This window comes from Lepidochelys olivacea (assembly GCF_965140295.1).
Source record: "Lepidochelys olivacea isolate rLepOli2 genome assembly, chromosome: 17".
In the NCBI taxonomy this organism is placed as follows: domain Eukaryota; kingdom Metazoa; phylum Chordata; order Testudines; family Cheloniidae; genus Lepidochelys; species Lepidochelys olivacea.
In genome coordinates, this window is record NC_140427.1 from 6,768,512 (window position 1) to 6,783,474 (window position 14,963).

General features: G+C 41.8%; 1 protein-coding gene across 4 annotated transcripts in view; it reads left to right on the forward strand.

Moving 5' to 3' along the window:
- Positions 1 to 2,127: 2,127 nt before the first annotated feature.
- The window catches only part of USP32 (ubiquitin specific peptidase 32), a 153,092-nt gene continuing 140,256 nt past the window's right edge, over positions 2,128 to 14,963 (forward strand). For all 4 annotated transcript variants that reach the window (XM_084650999.1, XM_084651000.1, XM_084651001.1 and 1 more), the window contains exon 1: positions 2,128 to 2,318. In XM_084650999.1, coding sequence (XP_084507125.1) covers positions 2,261 to 2,318 — 58 coding nt within the window. In that variant the 5' untranslated portion in view covers positions 2,128 to 2,260. The remainder of the gene's footprint in view (positions 2,319 to 14,963) is intronic.

Here is a 14,963-nt window from a genome sequence, read left to right on the forward strand (position 1 = left end):
AGGTGCCACAAGTCCTCCTTTTCTTTTTAATGTAGACTAGAAGCAGTTCAAGGGAGGGACTGTGGCCCCTCTTTAGAGGGCACATGTAAAATGGTGTGAGCATAAATGAATGTAAGAGTTGAGTCTAAAATGCTGCATTTTTCACACTGAGGGTATGAAAGACCGGTATGTTGCATGAAAAGCAACTAGCAGGCACATGCAAGAAGGTGTGAGTTAAAGTAGACTTTCCACAATTTAACACATACTTTTTTATGATCAATCACTATTGTTGTTTGTCTTGTGGTAGTACCTTAGGCCCCTTGTGCATACATGTAACAGTGATGGTCCCTGCCCCAAATCTAATTGCAAGACTAGAGACAGAAGATGGATACCACAAACAAGAAATTCGATTCCTTGGGCCAAATTCAGGCCTGGTGTAATTTCATTAGCTTCAGTAGTTACATAAGGGATGCGTTTGGCCTTTTTAAACTAACTTTATTGCAAGTAACTTGCAGATCACCTCTGAATTTCACTGGAGTGAAATTTGTTTTAAAAAGCATCCGCCACACAGTATTAATAATAATAAAATAGCTTCTATCTAATTGGCTTTTCATCTTCCCTTAGATCTATTTGATATGGTAAGGAGAGTACTCAAAAGGAAACTCCAAGTATTGGGCTAAGTAGTCAGATGACACTGTGATGATGCTGCAACTCCCACCTTCTCCCACAGGCTATGTGTCCTATATGAACATACTTGGACTGTATTGCTCACAGAAACCAGTTTTCTACATTTTCTAGTTGGAAGTGACCCAGAGTATGTATGTTTCTAGGCCTAATACTTTCAAACGTAGTCTTATCTGAGTTGGCTAGATTAAAAAAAGGAAAAAAAAAAAAAGACTTTTTCTTACCTTAGAAATGTCCATTCAAAATCTTTAGAAAAAAGGAGAGTTCTAAAACAAATATCTCCCCCCCGCACCCCCCTCCAAAAAATGCAACTGGCAGTAAAGGGTGTTTTTAATCATGAGCCCTATAAGGAAGCCATTTATTCTGCCTCATGCACTTTAAATGCACCCCTTTCTAAGGGACCAGAAATTTGCTCCTGCCATGTGATAGCAGCAGCATTGGTTGAACTGGATACACTTCTTAGATTGAAAAAGCACATAAAAGTGACATTCATTGTAAATGGCAACAAGCCACAAAGTTTAGATCCATATCCAATTTTCCCTCTGAGTTTGGGGGTGTTTGAAGATGCTTGTCTACTCCAGTTTATAGTGTTTCCTTCCCACCCCTGGCTTCCCCTGGTATTGAACTACGAGCGCACTCCCTAGCAAAAAGAACAGGAGGACTTGGGGCACCTTAGGGGCTCACCAATTTATCTGAGCATGAGCTTTCGTGAGCTACAGCTCACTTCACCGGATGAAGTGAGCTGCAGCTCAGGAACGCTTATGGTCAAATAAATTGGTGAGCCCCTAAGGTGCCCCAAGTCCTCCTGTTCTTTTTGCGAATACAGACTAACACGGCTGCTGCTCTGAAACCTCCCTAGCAAAGAAGCTCTGATACTTGTCAGGGGATCAGGGAGCCGAGAATTTCAGGGGGGAAATTCACGTCCCTTCGTTAATGGTGGCACACCCGCTACCACCAGGTATGTCTGGAACAACTCTCCCACCCCATCCCCCCCGTGGTCCCCTTCCCTTCAGAGTATCCCCTCCCCATCCAGGGTCCCCTCCCCTCAGCGCGGCCCCGCCTCATCCAGGGTCCCCTCCCCTCAGCGCGGCCCCGCCTCATCCAGGGTCCCCTCCCCTCACTAAGGCCCCTCCCCAGATCCCTTGCCCCCCCCCCCCCGCCCCCAGGCAGTGTAGCTCCTCTCTCCACTGCGGCCCCATCCCCATCCCGTGTGGCCCCTCCCTCCCCCAACGTGTCCCCTTCCCGCACGGCCCAGCGAGGCCCCAACCGGCCCCTCCCCGCCCGACGCCCCGCGCGCAACCGGGGCGCTCTATGCCCCACGTGACAGAGGTCGTCCCAGCCCCGCCCCCGGGGAGTCCCCTGCGTGGCTTCAGCGCGCCGTGTCCGTTAGGGGCGGCGCCCGCGGCGGAACCACAACACTCCCCCGGCACGTGACCCGGGAGGGGGGCAGGCGGGGGAGCCCACGTGACTCGGCATGGAGGCGGTGGCGGAGACGACGGGCGGCCCCCTCCTCCTCCTCCTGCTGCTCGGGAGTCGCTAGCGGCGCATCCCGGGCTCCCAGCCGGCCGGGCTGCGGGGGCCATGGACTGAGCGCACCATGGGCGCCAAGGAGTCCCGCATCGGCTTCCTCAGCTACGACGAGGCCCTGCGCAGGGGTGAGTGGCGGGGGGCGCTGGGAGGGGTCTTGGAGGGATGGGGGGCAGGGCAGGCGGTGGGTGGAGAGGCGGAGCGGTTGGGTGGGGGGGACGGAGGAGAGGACGGATGTAGAAGATACCCCGGGGGGGGGCTGGCGCGGGGGGCCGGGGGGCGTAACCCCCTGCCCCGGGGGGGGGGGCTGGCGCGGGGGGCCGGGGGGCGTAACCCCCTGCCCCGGGGGAGGGGGGCTGGCGCGGGGGGCCGGGGGGCGTAACCCCCTGCCCCGGGGGAGGGGGGCTGGCGCGGGGGGCCGGGGGGCGTAACCCCCTGCCCCGGGGGAGGGGGGCTGGCGCGGGGGGCCGGGGGGCGTAACCCCCTGCCCCGGGGGAGGGGGGCTGGCGCGGGGGGCCGGGGGGCGTAACCCCCTGCCCCGGGGGAGGGGGGCTGGTCCCTGGTTGAAGGGAGGGACCCATGTAAATCTCTCTTTCTGGAGCTGTCCGTGTGTGTCGGGGTAAGTGGCCCAAAGTGCCTTGGCATTCCTGACACCAGCGTTATAGACCTCAGATACAGCAGCTCTTGTACCATGGCTTCTGCTTATTCTTCCTTTTTACAAAGAGCTGAGTGGCAGCTGTTGTAAGACCCTCCTGGTGTAGTATGTTTCCTGCATCTTCCTGCACTTACATGTCAGTTTTAGCAGAAACATTCAGTACCCTTTACTCTTCTGTGCAGGTGTTGCTGGTTTGGATCACGCACAGAGTAGCTGTGTGTTGAGGTGCAAAGGGTCTAGACAGCTGCTGATGCTGCAAGGCCACTGTTCTCTTACAGCAGTCAGCATCTCCTTTGCTTGTCGCTTCTCAGCTCCCCCATCTACACTATAAAATGTCATTAGGAAATTCTGCATCTTGATGTGATAGGGGCTGCCTTGCTTTTCCTTTCACGGCACTACCTGTTACTTCATAGTTTTCACATATATATTAGCCCCATTACTTGCTGCTGTCCAGGATGGGGAGTGCAGTTTTCACATATCTCTCTCTTCCATCCCACATTTGCTTGCTGTTGTCCAAGGTGGGAGGGCACACACACTTATTTAGATAGGTGGGTAGAAGTGGCTTATATGCTTATGATATACATTGTTTTCATAATCTTTTTTGGATCCCTTCTGGAGGGTATTAAGACAGAATAGAGAAGTGAAAGCATACTTATTGTATGATGAATACTGACCGCTAGCAGGGTTCTAAAACAATGAACTAACTACTCCCTGTCATCTGCCTTTCTCAAGATTTGATTTCCAAGCCTAAGGACAAAAGGGAGAATAATATTCTGTGCTAAATGCATTGCATTTATGGTCATTTTTATGGTACTTGTTATTGAGGAGCTGTAGGCATCTCTTGGTGATGTAATAGAAATAGGACATAGACGGTTCTAGGCAGTGCACCTGTTTGATATACACAAGACTGATGAAATTCAGAGGCTTAGAAACATATGGCTGCTTAGTTCTTTCCTTGCCATAACTCAGAGTAATATATAGTGATTGATCCTGCAGTGTCTGAAAAATTGTGGGTTGATTGAAGGGGTACCTTAGATGTATGTGAAATATACATATTTTTATTGTGAAAAGCATTTTTAAAGATTTGAGCATTGCATTTACTTAGGGAAGCTATCCCAGATGGGTAAAGAGGCATAAAACTGAGCAATATACCCTAAATGTTATGAAAAAGGAGTGAATGTATCAGAACTGGCTTTCAGTTTAGATTTAAATTTTCAGGATTTTGAAATCTGTTTAACTTCTGGTAAGAATATATTAAGTCCTTTTATAACTTCTGGTATTTAAATGGGGGAAAGGAGGAAGAATCACAAATGTAACCTGCTTACATTCTGGAACAGACTGAATATGCAATGCAACAGGAAGTGTTTGATTTTAGCTGTTTGGAAATCAGTCACTTGGTTAAGTTGTGTGTGGAAACTTTACATATTTATAAAACATGTAATAATCATAATTTGAGTTCTTAACCTTTAAAATTAAATTGTGCAGTACCTTCAAAGACAGTCAGTTTTAAAAGTAAGTTTGTGAACGCAAGATTTCCTATTGGAAATTAAACTTTCTATATTAACTTTTTAATATTGAACTTACTGATGTGCACTCAGTTTATGGTGAACTGAATCTAATCTTCCTCTACAGTGAGTTTTGAATGCAGTAATTCTTTTAGAGACTAGAAACATTGTTCTAGTATCTTTTGTTATAAATTGAAGTTTTGCCAAACAATTATTTTGTTTATTTAACCAGTGAGTTATTGTACGTGCAAAACAGTCTATTTATCAAAACATTATTTTTTTAAGGCTATCCTCCTCTAGATATTGTGTACCAATACAGTGCTATTTCTGGAGATATTGAACAGCAAGCTGCGATAATAAATTATAAACACACAGATTTAAAAAAAAATAGTCTACTGAAGTTTATTTCTGTGTGTGGTTGTATGCAACCTTACAAAATTTTTATTCAGCTATTAAACAGTGATAAAATGTTTTCTTTTACGTCACCTTTAGATTACATTTAGCTTACACATCTCTTTCAACAGTATGTTGCTCCACATAAAATTTACTTTGATTAAATAGTTTTCAAAAATAGTTATTGCTCAGAATGCTGTTAAAGTACTTTTATAGAAACAGTACTTGCAGTTGTTAAAATGTGCCCAATGCTATTTTCTTCAGAGGAAAACACAGTGCATGCGTTTGGTTCTGTCAGACTGGCAAAATAAGGGTTATTTCGAAATAACAAAATTATGAATGGCAGGAGTTTCATTCCTTCTAGTACCTTGTTAAATATTGAGCAGAAAAAGGGAAAAGTCTGTTCCTGAGCCTGGATATTTGGTAATTAAAACTTACATTTTTTTTCTCCCCCCAAGAATACAATTAAAGGCAGGCTGCCTAATGGCTTCTCAGCCGTGTGGTGGTCAGAATGTGAGGCTGAGGGGTGTGTTTGCTCCTCGATTTAGAGTGCTACCTGTGAATTAATCTGTGACTGAATGTGTATAAATCAGTGGTGGGCAACCTGCGGCCCATGGGGCCGCACGTAGTCCATCAGGGTAATCTGGTGGTGCGGCGTGAGACAGTTTGTTTACGCTGATCATCCGCAGGCCCGGCAGCCTGCAACTCCCAGTGGTCACGGTTCGCCGTTCCCGGCCAGTGGGAGTGGCGGGAAGCAGCGCGGGCTGGCTGCTGCTTCCCACAGCTCCGATTGGCTGGGAACGGCGAACTGCGACCACTGGGAGTTGCAGGCGGCCATGCCCGCGGACGATCAGTGTAAACAAACTGTCTCGTGGCCTGCCAGTGGATTACCCTGATGGGTCGCAGGTTGCCCACCACTGGTATAAATCACTATCTTCAGTATTTTCTTTAAGACTGTCTCCTGTTTTTACTAATACTGTTAAACTGTAATAATTCTTATTTATAATCTGGTAGCGTCCAGAGGACCAACTGTGCAAGGTGCAAACCCATAAGCCTTGATCCTGCTCTTGTCTCTGTATTGGTGGACTCTTTTGCCCACATAGTGTTCCTTTGAAGTCAGTAGGGTTCTTTAGAAGTACTGTTTGTGTGCAGTTCAGTGCAGGATCTAGGTCAAGTGAGAGACAGTCCTGCTAATATAAGGAACGCTGTATCTCAAACTGTGTATAAGGCTCTTTGATATTCCATCAAGAAAGTGGTTTTGACAGCAGCATAAACCATGAGCAGAAAGTTTGAATTATCATTTATCATATCAAGGACTAGTGTTTTCCCCCAGAGCTCTCATAGGTGGTGGATCCATCATGCATTCATGCTTGTCTTTTACATATTGCCTCCCTTGAGTCTCCCAAACTTTAAATTGGTTGTGATAAAATCCAGATGAGAAATGGAAGTTTTGTCCTTTCCTCGTCCAAAGGCTTTCCACTTCTGAACAAAGACGCTGTGAGATTATTTTAAGATTTCTCTTATGCTGCTAAAATCTTGGGAGTCCACGGGGGACCCCTGAGAATTGGACAAAATACGAAACTGTAAAAACCCATATGTGTGCTTGTCCCATATACTAAACACATACAAATAAAATAATTTCATTGTTACTACTGTATGCTGTATGTAGTACTAAAGCAGTCTGTGTGGTACGGACTCAGCAGGAGAGAAATGGGTAGATGGCATCCATTGTTATCCAATCTATTTTAATTCCTTCATAAATCTGTTTCTTTATAACTGTTAGTGCATACTGATTAACTTGTGGAAAATAATAGGATGCGCTTAAATTTATTAATATGTTGGGAAGTCGTGACAATAGAAGGCAAATCTGTTACTGTAAATACTTATTTTAAAAAAAAGAGAGCCAAAGCATGCTAAGTCCATGACTATTGACAGCTTCCATACACTTTGAATATTCAGTCAGGTAACTTAACTCTCTCAGTAGAAATTTCAGTGACTAGTCATGGATCTGTGTAATGTTATTTAGGGAGGAAGGCCCAGTTTGTTTTCAGTGTACTTGGGGAGGCATAGACATAGATAACTTTAAAACAAAGATAAATGTCTTGCATGTTTTTCTTAAGATGGGGTCTGAGGAATTGCAATGGCATCACAGTGTGGTCAATGAGTGCACTGTTTGGAGAGATGAGCAGTTGTTGATAGATTGTCTGTTTCATTGTTTGTGGACAAAGAATCCGTAGTCACAAAAAATGGCACAGCCTTCCAAAAACTTGTGCAATTAAAAATAGCTACTGATATAGTTAGAGACAAATCCTGAGAAATTTGGGCTATTGAAAAGCTCTGAAAAATGATCCTAATTAAAGTATTTTTAGAAATAAGTAAGTAAAAGTTAGCTATCCAGCTTGGGTATTTTCCAAGATGTCCAAGGGTATGGTGTAGGATTTTTATTCTCGTCGTCTGAGATGGGATCTACCGGAATGTTCTGTTTTTCTCTCTCTTTTTTTACTATTGGAGAGCAAAGGAAAGTGTCCCTTCCCTACCCATCTGTAGGGTGAAATGCTGCTGTCTTCATAGAGTATCAGGGTTGGAAGGGGCCTCAGGAGGTCATCCAGTCCAACCCCCTGCTCAAAGCAGGACTAATCCCCCATAGTTGCCCCAGATGCCTAAATGGCCCCCTCAAAGATTGAACTCACAATCCTTGGTTTAGCAGGCCAATGCTCAAACCACTGAGCTGTCCCTCCCCCCCAACCCTCCCCCCGGAATAAAAGGGACTCAAGGGTAACAAGGTTCATGAGATGATTGTGGTATTAAAATGTAAAATTAACCTACAGTTTATCTACATTTCTAGAGCTGGAATATGAATACATTGTTTTTAGGTTACCACATGTCCCAGTGAGACATCTAGGCTGCATATAAACTGATATCTATCTTCAAATTTCCCACCATTGCAGCTTCATTGGTAGCAGCACTAATGGAATGGCTAGTGAAGATAGGGAATGGGTGTTTAATGCCCAGCTTCTTCAGTTGGTAGGAGCAGAGGGGAATTCCCTCTGTGGTTGTAATCTGTGATGCATCTTATCTGCTCTGGGGGGTTCACTGTCGGAATCTTATGGTGCGCTGTGATACATACATGGGAAGCCAAGCTCCTTGTAACTGTTCTGAAACTAAGAACCATCTAAAATACTTGGCCATTGAGCAAGCCTTGCATGGTCGAAGTACTGGTGGACAACACAACAGCATTGATTTATAACAGGCAAAGAGGTACTCTAACCACTCTGTTGGAAAATAATTGCCTGTGGGACTGGAGCCTGGCTTATTGGGTGCATCACATGGCCTTCCATTTGGCTGGCAAAGGAAATGTGCTCACAATCTAAGTTGCAGATTGTAGGACCCGCAGAAATATTCTCTACAACAGACTGCGGTGGACCTATTGAAGAAATGACATTATACATCAGGAGATTGCATTGTGGCTTGGTGCACAGACCAGTGCCTTTGATTTTGCTTCAGATCAAGACAAGTTATAACCGGTTCCAGTTAGACTAGCGAAAAGGGCTTCTTGCCCTTCCCCCCCCCCCACTAATTTCACTAGCTGTCAGTCAGACAAAACAGGGTTCTGGTCATACTGGTTACCTTTCCTAGAATCTAGACAATAGTACACACTTTCTCCTGGGGGTCTAACAGAAGGCTTTCTATTTTCAAGTGGTCACCCAGACCTCTTTATTTTGTCCTCTATCCTAATCTGTAATTATTACTTGTTGCTGCTTGCATCATAGGACTTTGATTGACATAATCTCACCTGATGTTCTTCAGAAGCTTAAAAAAATCCTTAGTCCACGAAGATGTTAGTTAAAATGCCTTTTTTAAAAACGGCAATGAGCTTTTGGAATGGATAACAATCTTACTGATGTGATCTATTTCTTGATCAACTAACTTTGAGAACTTTGTACATTTAATGTTCCATTTTGTTCTTGCCTTCAGTCAAGATGCATCTGAGCATACTACCTTCCATTTGACAGTGGAATGACTGAAGTAAATAAAATGAATATATTCCCATCAGTCAAAGTTGATCAACTCAGTCTTTGAGACTTCTTTTTATCTCACCTGTCAATAAAGCCAGCCTTTTTAATCACTATCACATCTGCAAGAAGAGGGAGCAACTGGTTCACTGCCCTTTCAGTGCATTTCACAGGGACAAAGGTGACACCTGTATCCTTGTCTCATGCTTATTCCCAAACTGGAATCTGAGTTTCACTTGACTTTAAACTACCATCTCCTGCTATTCTGCAGGAGACCTTTTTCTCATTCAGGGAAATGAAACTCCTTGCCCAGAAGGTTAAGGGGAATTTTAGTTTTCATGTGCAAAGGATGAAAACACTTAAGAAGGGGTCTAGACTTTCTGTAGCCTTTGGACATCAGGGTGGGGAGAATATATAACCTAACCTGCTTTGATAACATGTCTCGGTACAACATTTAAACATCGTATAGGGTGACAGTCACTGAGGGTCCTGGGACTTTCTCTCATATGGTTTAAGGCTGTGTGTTAACCATGTTAATTAACCATGTTAATTCATGGTTTCATAATGTTTCCTGTCTGTAAATCGGTAGAGCTATTACCTGGTGTTCATAAACTCACATGGTACTACTCAACATTTTTGACAACTTAGCTTCTAGACCTGCTGCTTCTTTTGGGAGGGCAGCCTTTTTTTAAAAAGCAGCAGTACCACACCCAAATAAGTGGCTTGAGGACTCCTAACTAAACTGCCACAAGTGGAAATGCACAAAGGCTGTTCTCAGAGAAGAGAGGTATCTAGCCTGCAACTGGAGTTTGTGTATTGCCTTTGTATATACACAATCACTACCTTCCTCTCCCTCCTCCTTGGAGTTCTACTTCTCTACAACTCTAGGTTTTAGAGGAATGAATTAGATGATAGGAACCACATGTGTGTTTGTGTAGCCTTTGCGCCAAATGCTTGGTGCTCTGAGGTGAATGGATGCTCAAACTACGATAAGCTTTGAGTAACTTCTTTTGCATTAAGGGTACATTTACCTTAGGACTCTTGATGCAGTTGCCTAGCACCTACACAGTTCCTCCAGTGTTGCATACTACCAGCTAGACAAATTGTTTGGAAGGCTTTAGCATTGACAAGATCTAAGAAAGCAGGTGCTTCATAAATGAGAAATTACTCTGTTTAAAAAACAAAACAAAACCAAAGAACAGAAAAAAAAAAAAGAAAAAAAAGAAAAGGAGTACTTGTGGCACCTTAGAGACTAACAGATTTGAGTATAAGCGTTCGTGAGCTACAGCTCACTTCATCGTAGCTCACAAAAGCTTATGCTCAAATAAATTTGTTAGTCTCTAAGGTGCCACAAGTACTCCTTTTCTTTTTGCGAATACAGACTAACACAGCTGCTACTCTGAAACCAGGAAAAAAAAGAGTAAATGCAAAAGCATTTGCTTGTAATTGATTTGGTGAATGCGAGAAGAGTCCTCGCTATTCAGCAGCATACAATCAGTCTGTAAGTGATAGCAACTTCATAATGTTAGATTTTATGTTGTCAGCATGTTGTTACTAGAGATTAAAATGGAAGAGAGAAAGATATCTGCTAGAGAAACACATGGATAAAGAAAAGAGTCATCAGTGATGGTCTGAAAGTTAAAAATATAAATTGAGGAAATTCTATGCTGAGTGGCTGATCATATTAAATATTAGTGTAATCTAGAAGTACACTGTCAGATAACTCAGGAAAAGATTTTGATTTTTTAACACCATAGATTATGACAACTGAACACTAAAAACATTATAATTTTTCACAGTGTAGGCCATTTACTTATTATAGATTACAGTTTTTATGCCTTTTTAACTCATTCATAGCTTTCACCATGAAAATGGGCTAATCACTTCTATTTCAAGTCAGTTTCACTTTCTGGTTCTTGTGCAGGAGCACAATAATTGAAATCTTTAAAAATATTTGTATTCATCTTGGGTTCTTTAAAACCTTGTCTTAACCAAGTTGATCTTTTGGGGCCTGAATCTGCCTGACAGTGTCTTAGAGGAATAATTTAGAAATCAGAATTTAGAAGCTCTTCAGAATAGTATGCATCATCAGTAATAAAAGGCTATTAGTTTAAAATAGAATTGCTAGAGAAGGGCAACTTGAGTCCTGCTGTTTTTGACCCATTGGTTTTGTAAATCCTGTGGTAGGTAACTATTCTTGTTACCGAACTACCTTTTTCTTGAAACAAAATATCTTTTTTTAAATAATTGGTGTAAGGAATCCAAGATATGAAGATAAGGAAATGGTCTAAGCATCAGATTTTGGAACTCCTGGACTCTTTGTGATCACAGGTTAGACTCTCTGAAGGGTTGGCTGAGTGTTAACCTACTGAGGTTGTGTATGCATTTTGTGTGCAGATTTTTCTGATGAGACCTGATCTCTGTAAAAGTAGGAGTTTTCCCTAATGTCTTTGAGTAACATTTCCCTTCTCCACTGTTGTTCAATGTGCTGTTTCGTTTCCCACTTGGCTACTACCTCAGAGGTGGCTTCATTTGAGTATTTGGTGGTATTATTTCTGGATATACTTGGCAAAAACACTAAGATCTTATGGGGGGCCGGGGGGGAAAAGGCACTTGCTATCTTAAACAGGTAACTACTTTAATACGTCCCTACCTGATAGTTTAATTGTAGTGTGCATACTTCCTTCTGGAACTATTTTTGCCTTTTTAGCTGAAAAACACTGAATGGTTTAGTGCCCCGTGGAGCGCATTCTGCAGCACAAAACAATCTGATAATTAAGATACATTGTAAGCTGCCTCAGAGACTGAATTATCTTTGAGTTGCACAAAGAGTCGGCCTTCTAGATGTAGACTGAGAAATTGGGAGGAAAGCCACAGAGCACTCTTACCTGGCTTTGTAATAAAAGCTGTATAAATTTCCAGAGCTGCCTGGCAGAACCTTATCTTTTGTTTTCTCTGCAATAAAAAGGTTTCCTAGCTTAGGTTCAAGAGTTGAAAATAAACCTTTGGAGTTTGAGTTCCAAATAACATTCTTAAATGGAAGTATCTCTCTCTCTCTTTTTTTTTTTTAAATAAGTTAATTGTTAATTCACTATACTGTTACTGTAGTTGTGAAGTACTTACTTTTTCTTTAGAGTAAATGTCATCTAAATGACTTCGAATGTCCATGAAAGAAAAGGTGGACGAGGTAATATCTTTCATTGGACCATCTTCTGCTGGTGAGAAAGAGAAGCTTTCGAGCTTACGCGGAGCTCTTCAGGTTTGGGTCTGAATATCCATGTGATAGTTTCAGTGCTGAAGAACTACGAAAAGCACCCGTTACATTTAATTTTCATATGAAAAGGTAACTTTCACAATGAAAGAATGAAGCTGTCTAGTAAAATGAGAAAAACCCATTAATGCAGGCTTCTGCCTAAGATTTTGAAAGGGTCTGATTCGCAAAACTTTTAATACTGTGTTATTTCTAGCGATTAGTGGTAGTCTAAAAATATCCTACTCAAATAGTGGCAAAATGCGTGTTACCTTTTTGTGTTTCTTTCAGCAACATCTTGCTTTGTTAGTTGGTCTATTTTTTCTTAAGCTTTAGTCTTTTTCAGTTTAGTTGCATAACACACAGTATTTAAATAACCCTGTTCTTTTTATGAATCTTAACATCTCCATGAGATGGAGAGGTTAGTTACAAGTCCCTCTTTACCCTTTCTATGCCCATTTCACCCATCTGTAAAGACCTGTCTACCTGAAAATGTATCATCATCTTGCACTTATGCTTACTAATGGGCTTCCTAGTGAAGAAGGCTGAATTGTGAACCAGTAATGGCAGTGGTCTGAGTTGCTGTGGCAAGGATGATGTGGTTTGCTGGGTTGAAAAGGAGACCAATGGGATAGTCACTTGCTCAACTGAAAGGCCAAACTGAGGTTTCCCCGACCTCAGATCTTGCCAGCTATCTTAATCCTGATCTGGGTGCAGGATCTTCTAGGATTATTAGCAACAATTTCGCTTTACCTCAAAACATAATTCATTTTTCCCATCTGATCAATAATCTCTTGTCAGTTTTACTTTATGTATTATGGTGAAAAGTAGTTTGTAATTTACCTTGATGATTAAGATACGAAGTCACGCATCTGAGGAGAATTTGCTTCTAGCTAGAAAAGAAATAACAAAATAATACTTTGCAAGTTACACCATGACATTTAGTTTGAAAATAATTGTTCACAACTGGAAAACCATAGCTTCCCTTTTATGCCTAAATCCTTTTAAACTGTTTCATCCATCCTTTAGGTAATGTCAGGCTTCTTATTTAAAAATGATGGAACATTTGGATAAGAGAAAAACCTTAGTTAATATCCCAAGTGAATCCTTATGCTGTGCAAAATCCAAGCTTTTTTTATTATTGACTTAAGAAGTATAGCCGACCTTGAGGTCATTATTGCTATTAAGCTGTGGAAAACAGAAAAAAGTGGGGGAAAAACCAGTAGAAAGGAACTTTATTCTTGAAGTTCAAGTAGAGATAATGCTGTAATTTTGTATGGTGCTTTACAGGGATTGAAAAGACAGCCCACAACCTGAAGATTTACAATCTAAATCAGACCATCATTTTCTATGTTAGTAACAGATGCAGGGAAGGGTAAGGAAAGGAGAGAGGAGGATTTTAAACAAATAAAAATCTGGTCAGTACCAGAGAGCATTGCACTCTGGATGAAAATGTATTCTTGAGCCATGAAAAACTGAACACAGACTCAGAAGAGCTTGAGTTGTTCCTCACACCAAGAGTTTCGCTTTACCCTTATTGTATGGGGTGTTCTAGTAGTTAGTTGGTGGCCTTTAAAGTACTTTTGATGCATTGTAGATGAACATCCAGTGTTTCCTGTTTGTTCTTTTTCTGGATTATTTATCTACTAAGGTACACTGGTGTCTGAATTGTAAATGAGTTTCACTAGCAGTTATGACTGGATAGCTGAACTAGTAAATAGGTCTCTTTTCGCTCCAGTGGTGTTTAGACTTGGTTCAGATTAAGGCTACTTTGACAATGCACCGTGAACCTTTGGGCAATACCAAATTCGGTATTGCAAAAGACCCATCTCTTTGGTGCTATAGAAATTATTTCAACAGCCATTAGAAGGCTTGATAGCTGAATCTATGGAAATTGCCAGGAATGAGCATAGTTATCATGCTAATTTTGGAAATACCAAGGATTGTGAAGCACTGGAACACTGGCTAAGCTAACTTGGAAAAATAAGCAAAAAAAAGTTATATTGGACTGATGAGCGAATTTGAGCGTGTGGTGATGGAATGAAAATGCAGGGATAGATAATCCATGTAGAACTTCGATTTCACAAGTCAAGTTGATTCCATAAATAAGATTTTTGTTAAGGCAGCATCAGCGTGCATCTGTGTTTTAAATTGTATCAGCACTTTCTCTGATACAAACTACAAGAAGTAGGAATTATGTCAGGGATGTATTTGAATAAAACCTTATTCCAGATTGAAAATTGACCAGGTGTTATCAGGAGAGAGAGAACTTTTATCAAATGTTAAAAAAATGTGGTATGACTACTTAATTTCCGAGTGTGACTTTTTTTTAAAACTAAAATTTGTGGATTTGGGTGTATTTTTTTTCAGTTTGTTTCAATGTAATAGGATTGTTTTAGGGGGAAAAATAATTGTTAAGCTGTTGGTGCATTATATGAGTCACTGTACCCTACGTGGTGAAGTTTGTTTCTATTATTTTTTATGGTAATTTGTATGAAGAATGGTAGATGGTGGGAGAGGAATTGTATTATGGGAGCTAATTACTTTTGGTATTTCATGGTAACTTCCTGGAGATGGTCACAAAGGATCTTGATTTTTTTCTTTCTTCTAGAGAGAAAGGTAGTTAATGGCCTGGCTACTAAATAACACCTATCCTATATGTTGTTCTGGGTGAAGTGTTATTTCCCTGATTTTCTTGTGTTTCAGGGTTGACCATGTTAAGGCACTTAAACTGTTAATATAATTCTTTATTATCGTACTGTTAAAAAGATAGTGATGGTAAAAATGGAAACCATGCCATTCAGAGGTAGGGGACACCTCTAAAGCTCCCCAAATCACTGTTTTTCTGTTAGCTTTACTATATAATCTTCCTAGCCTTGGAAAAATTTACCCACTAAGTCCCATTTGAGATTGTCTTCAGGTTATATAGAGGGGCCTTTGTGAAGTAAGGCTGAGGG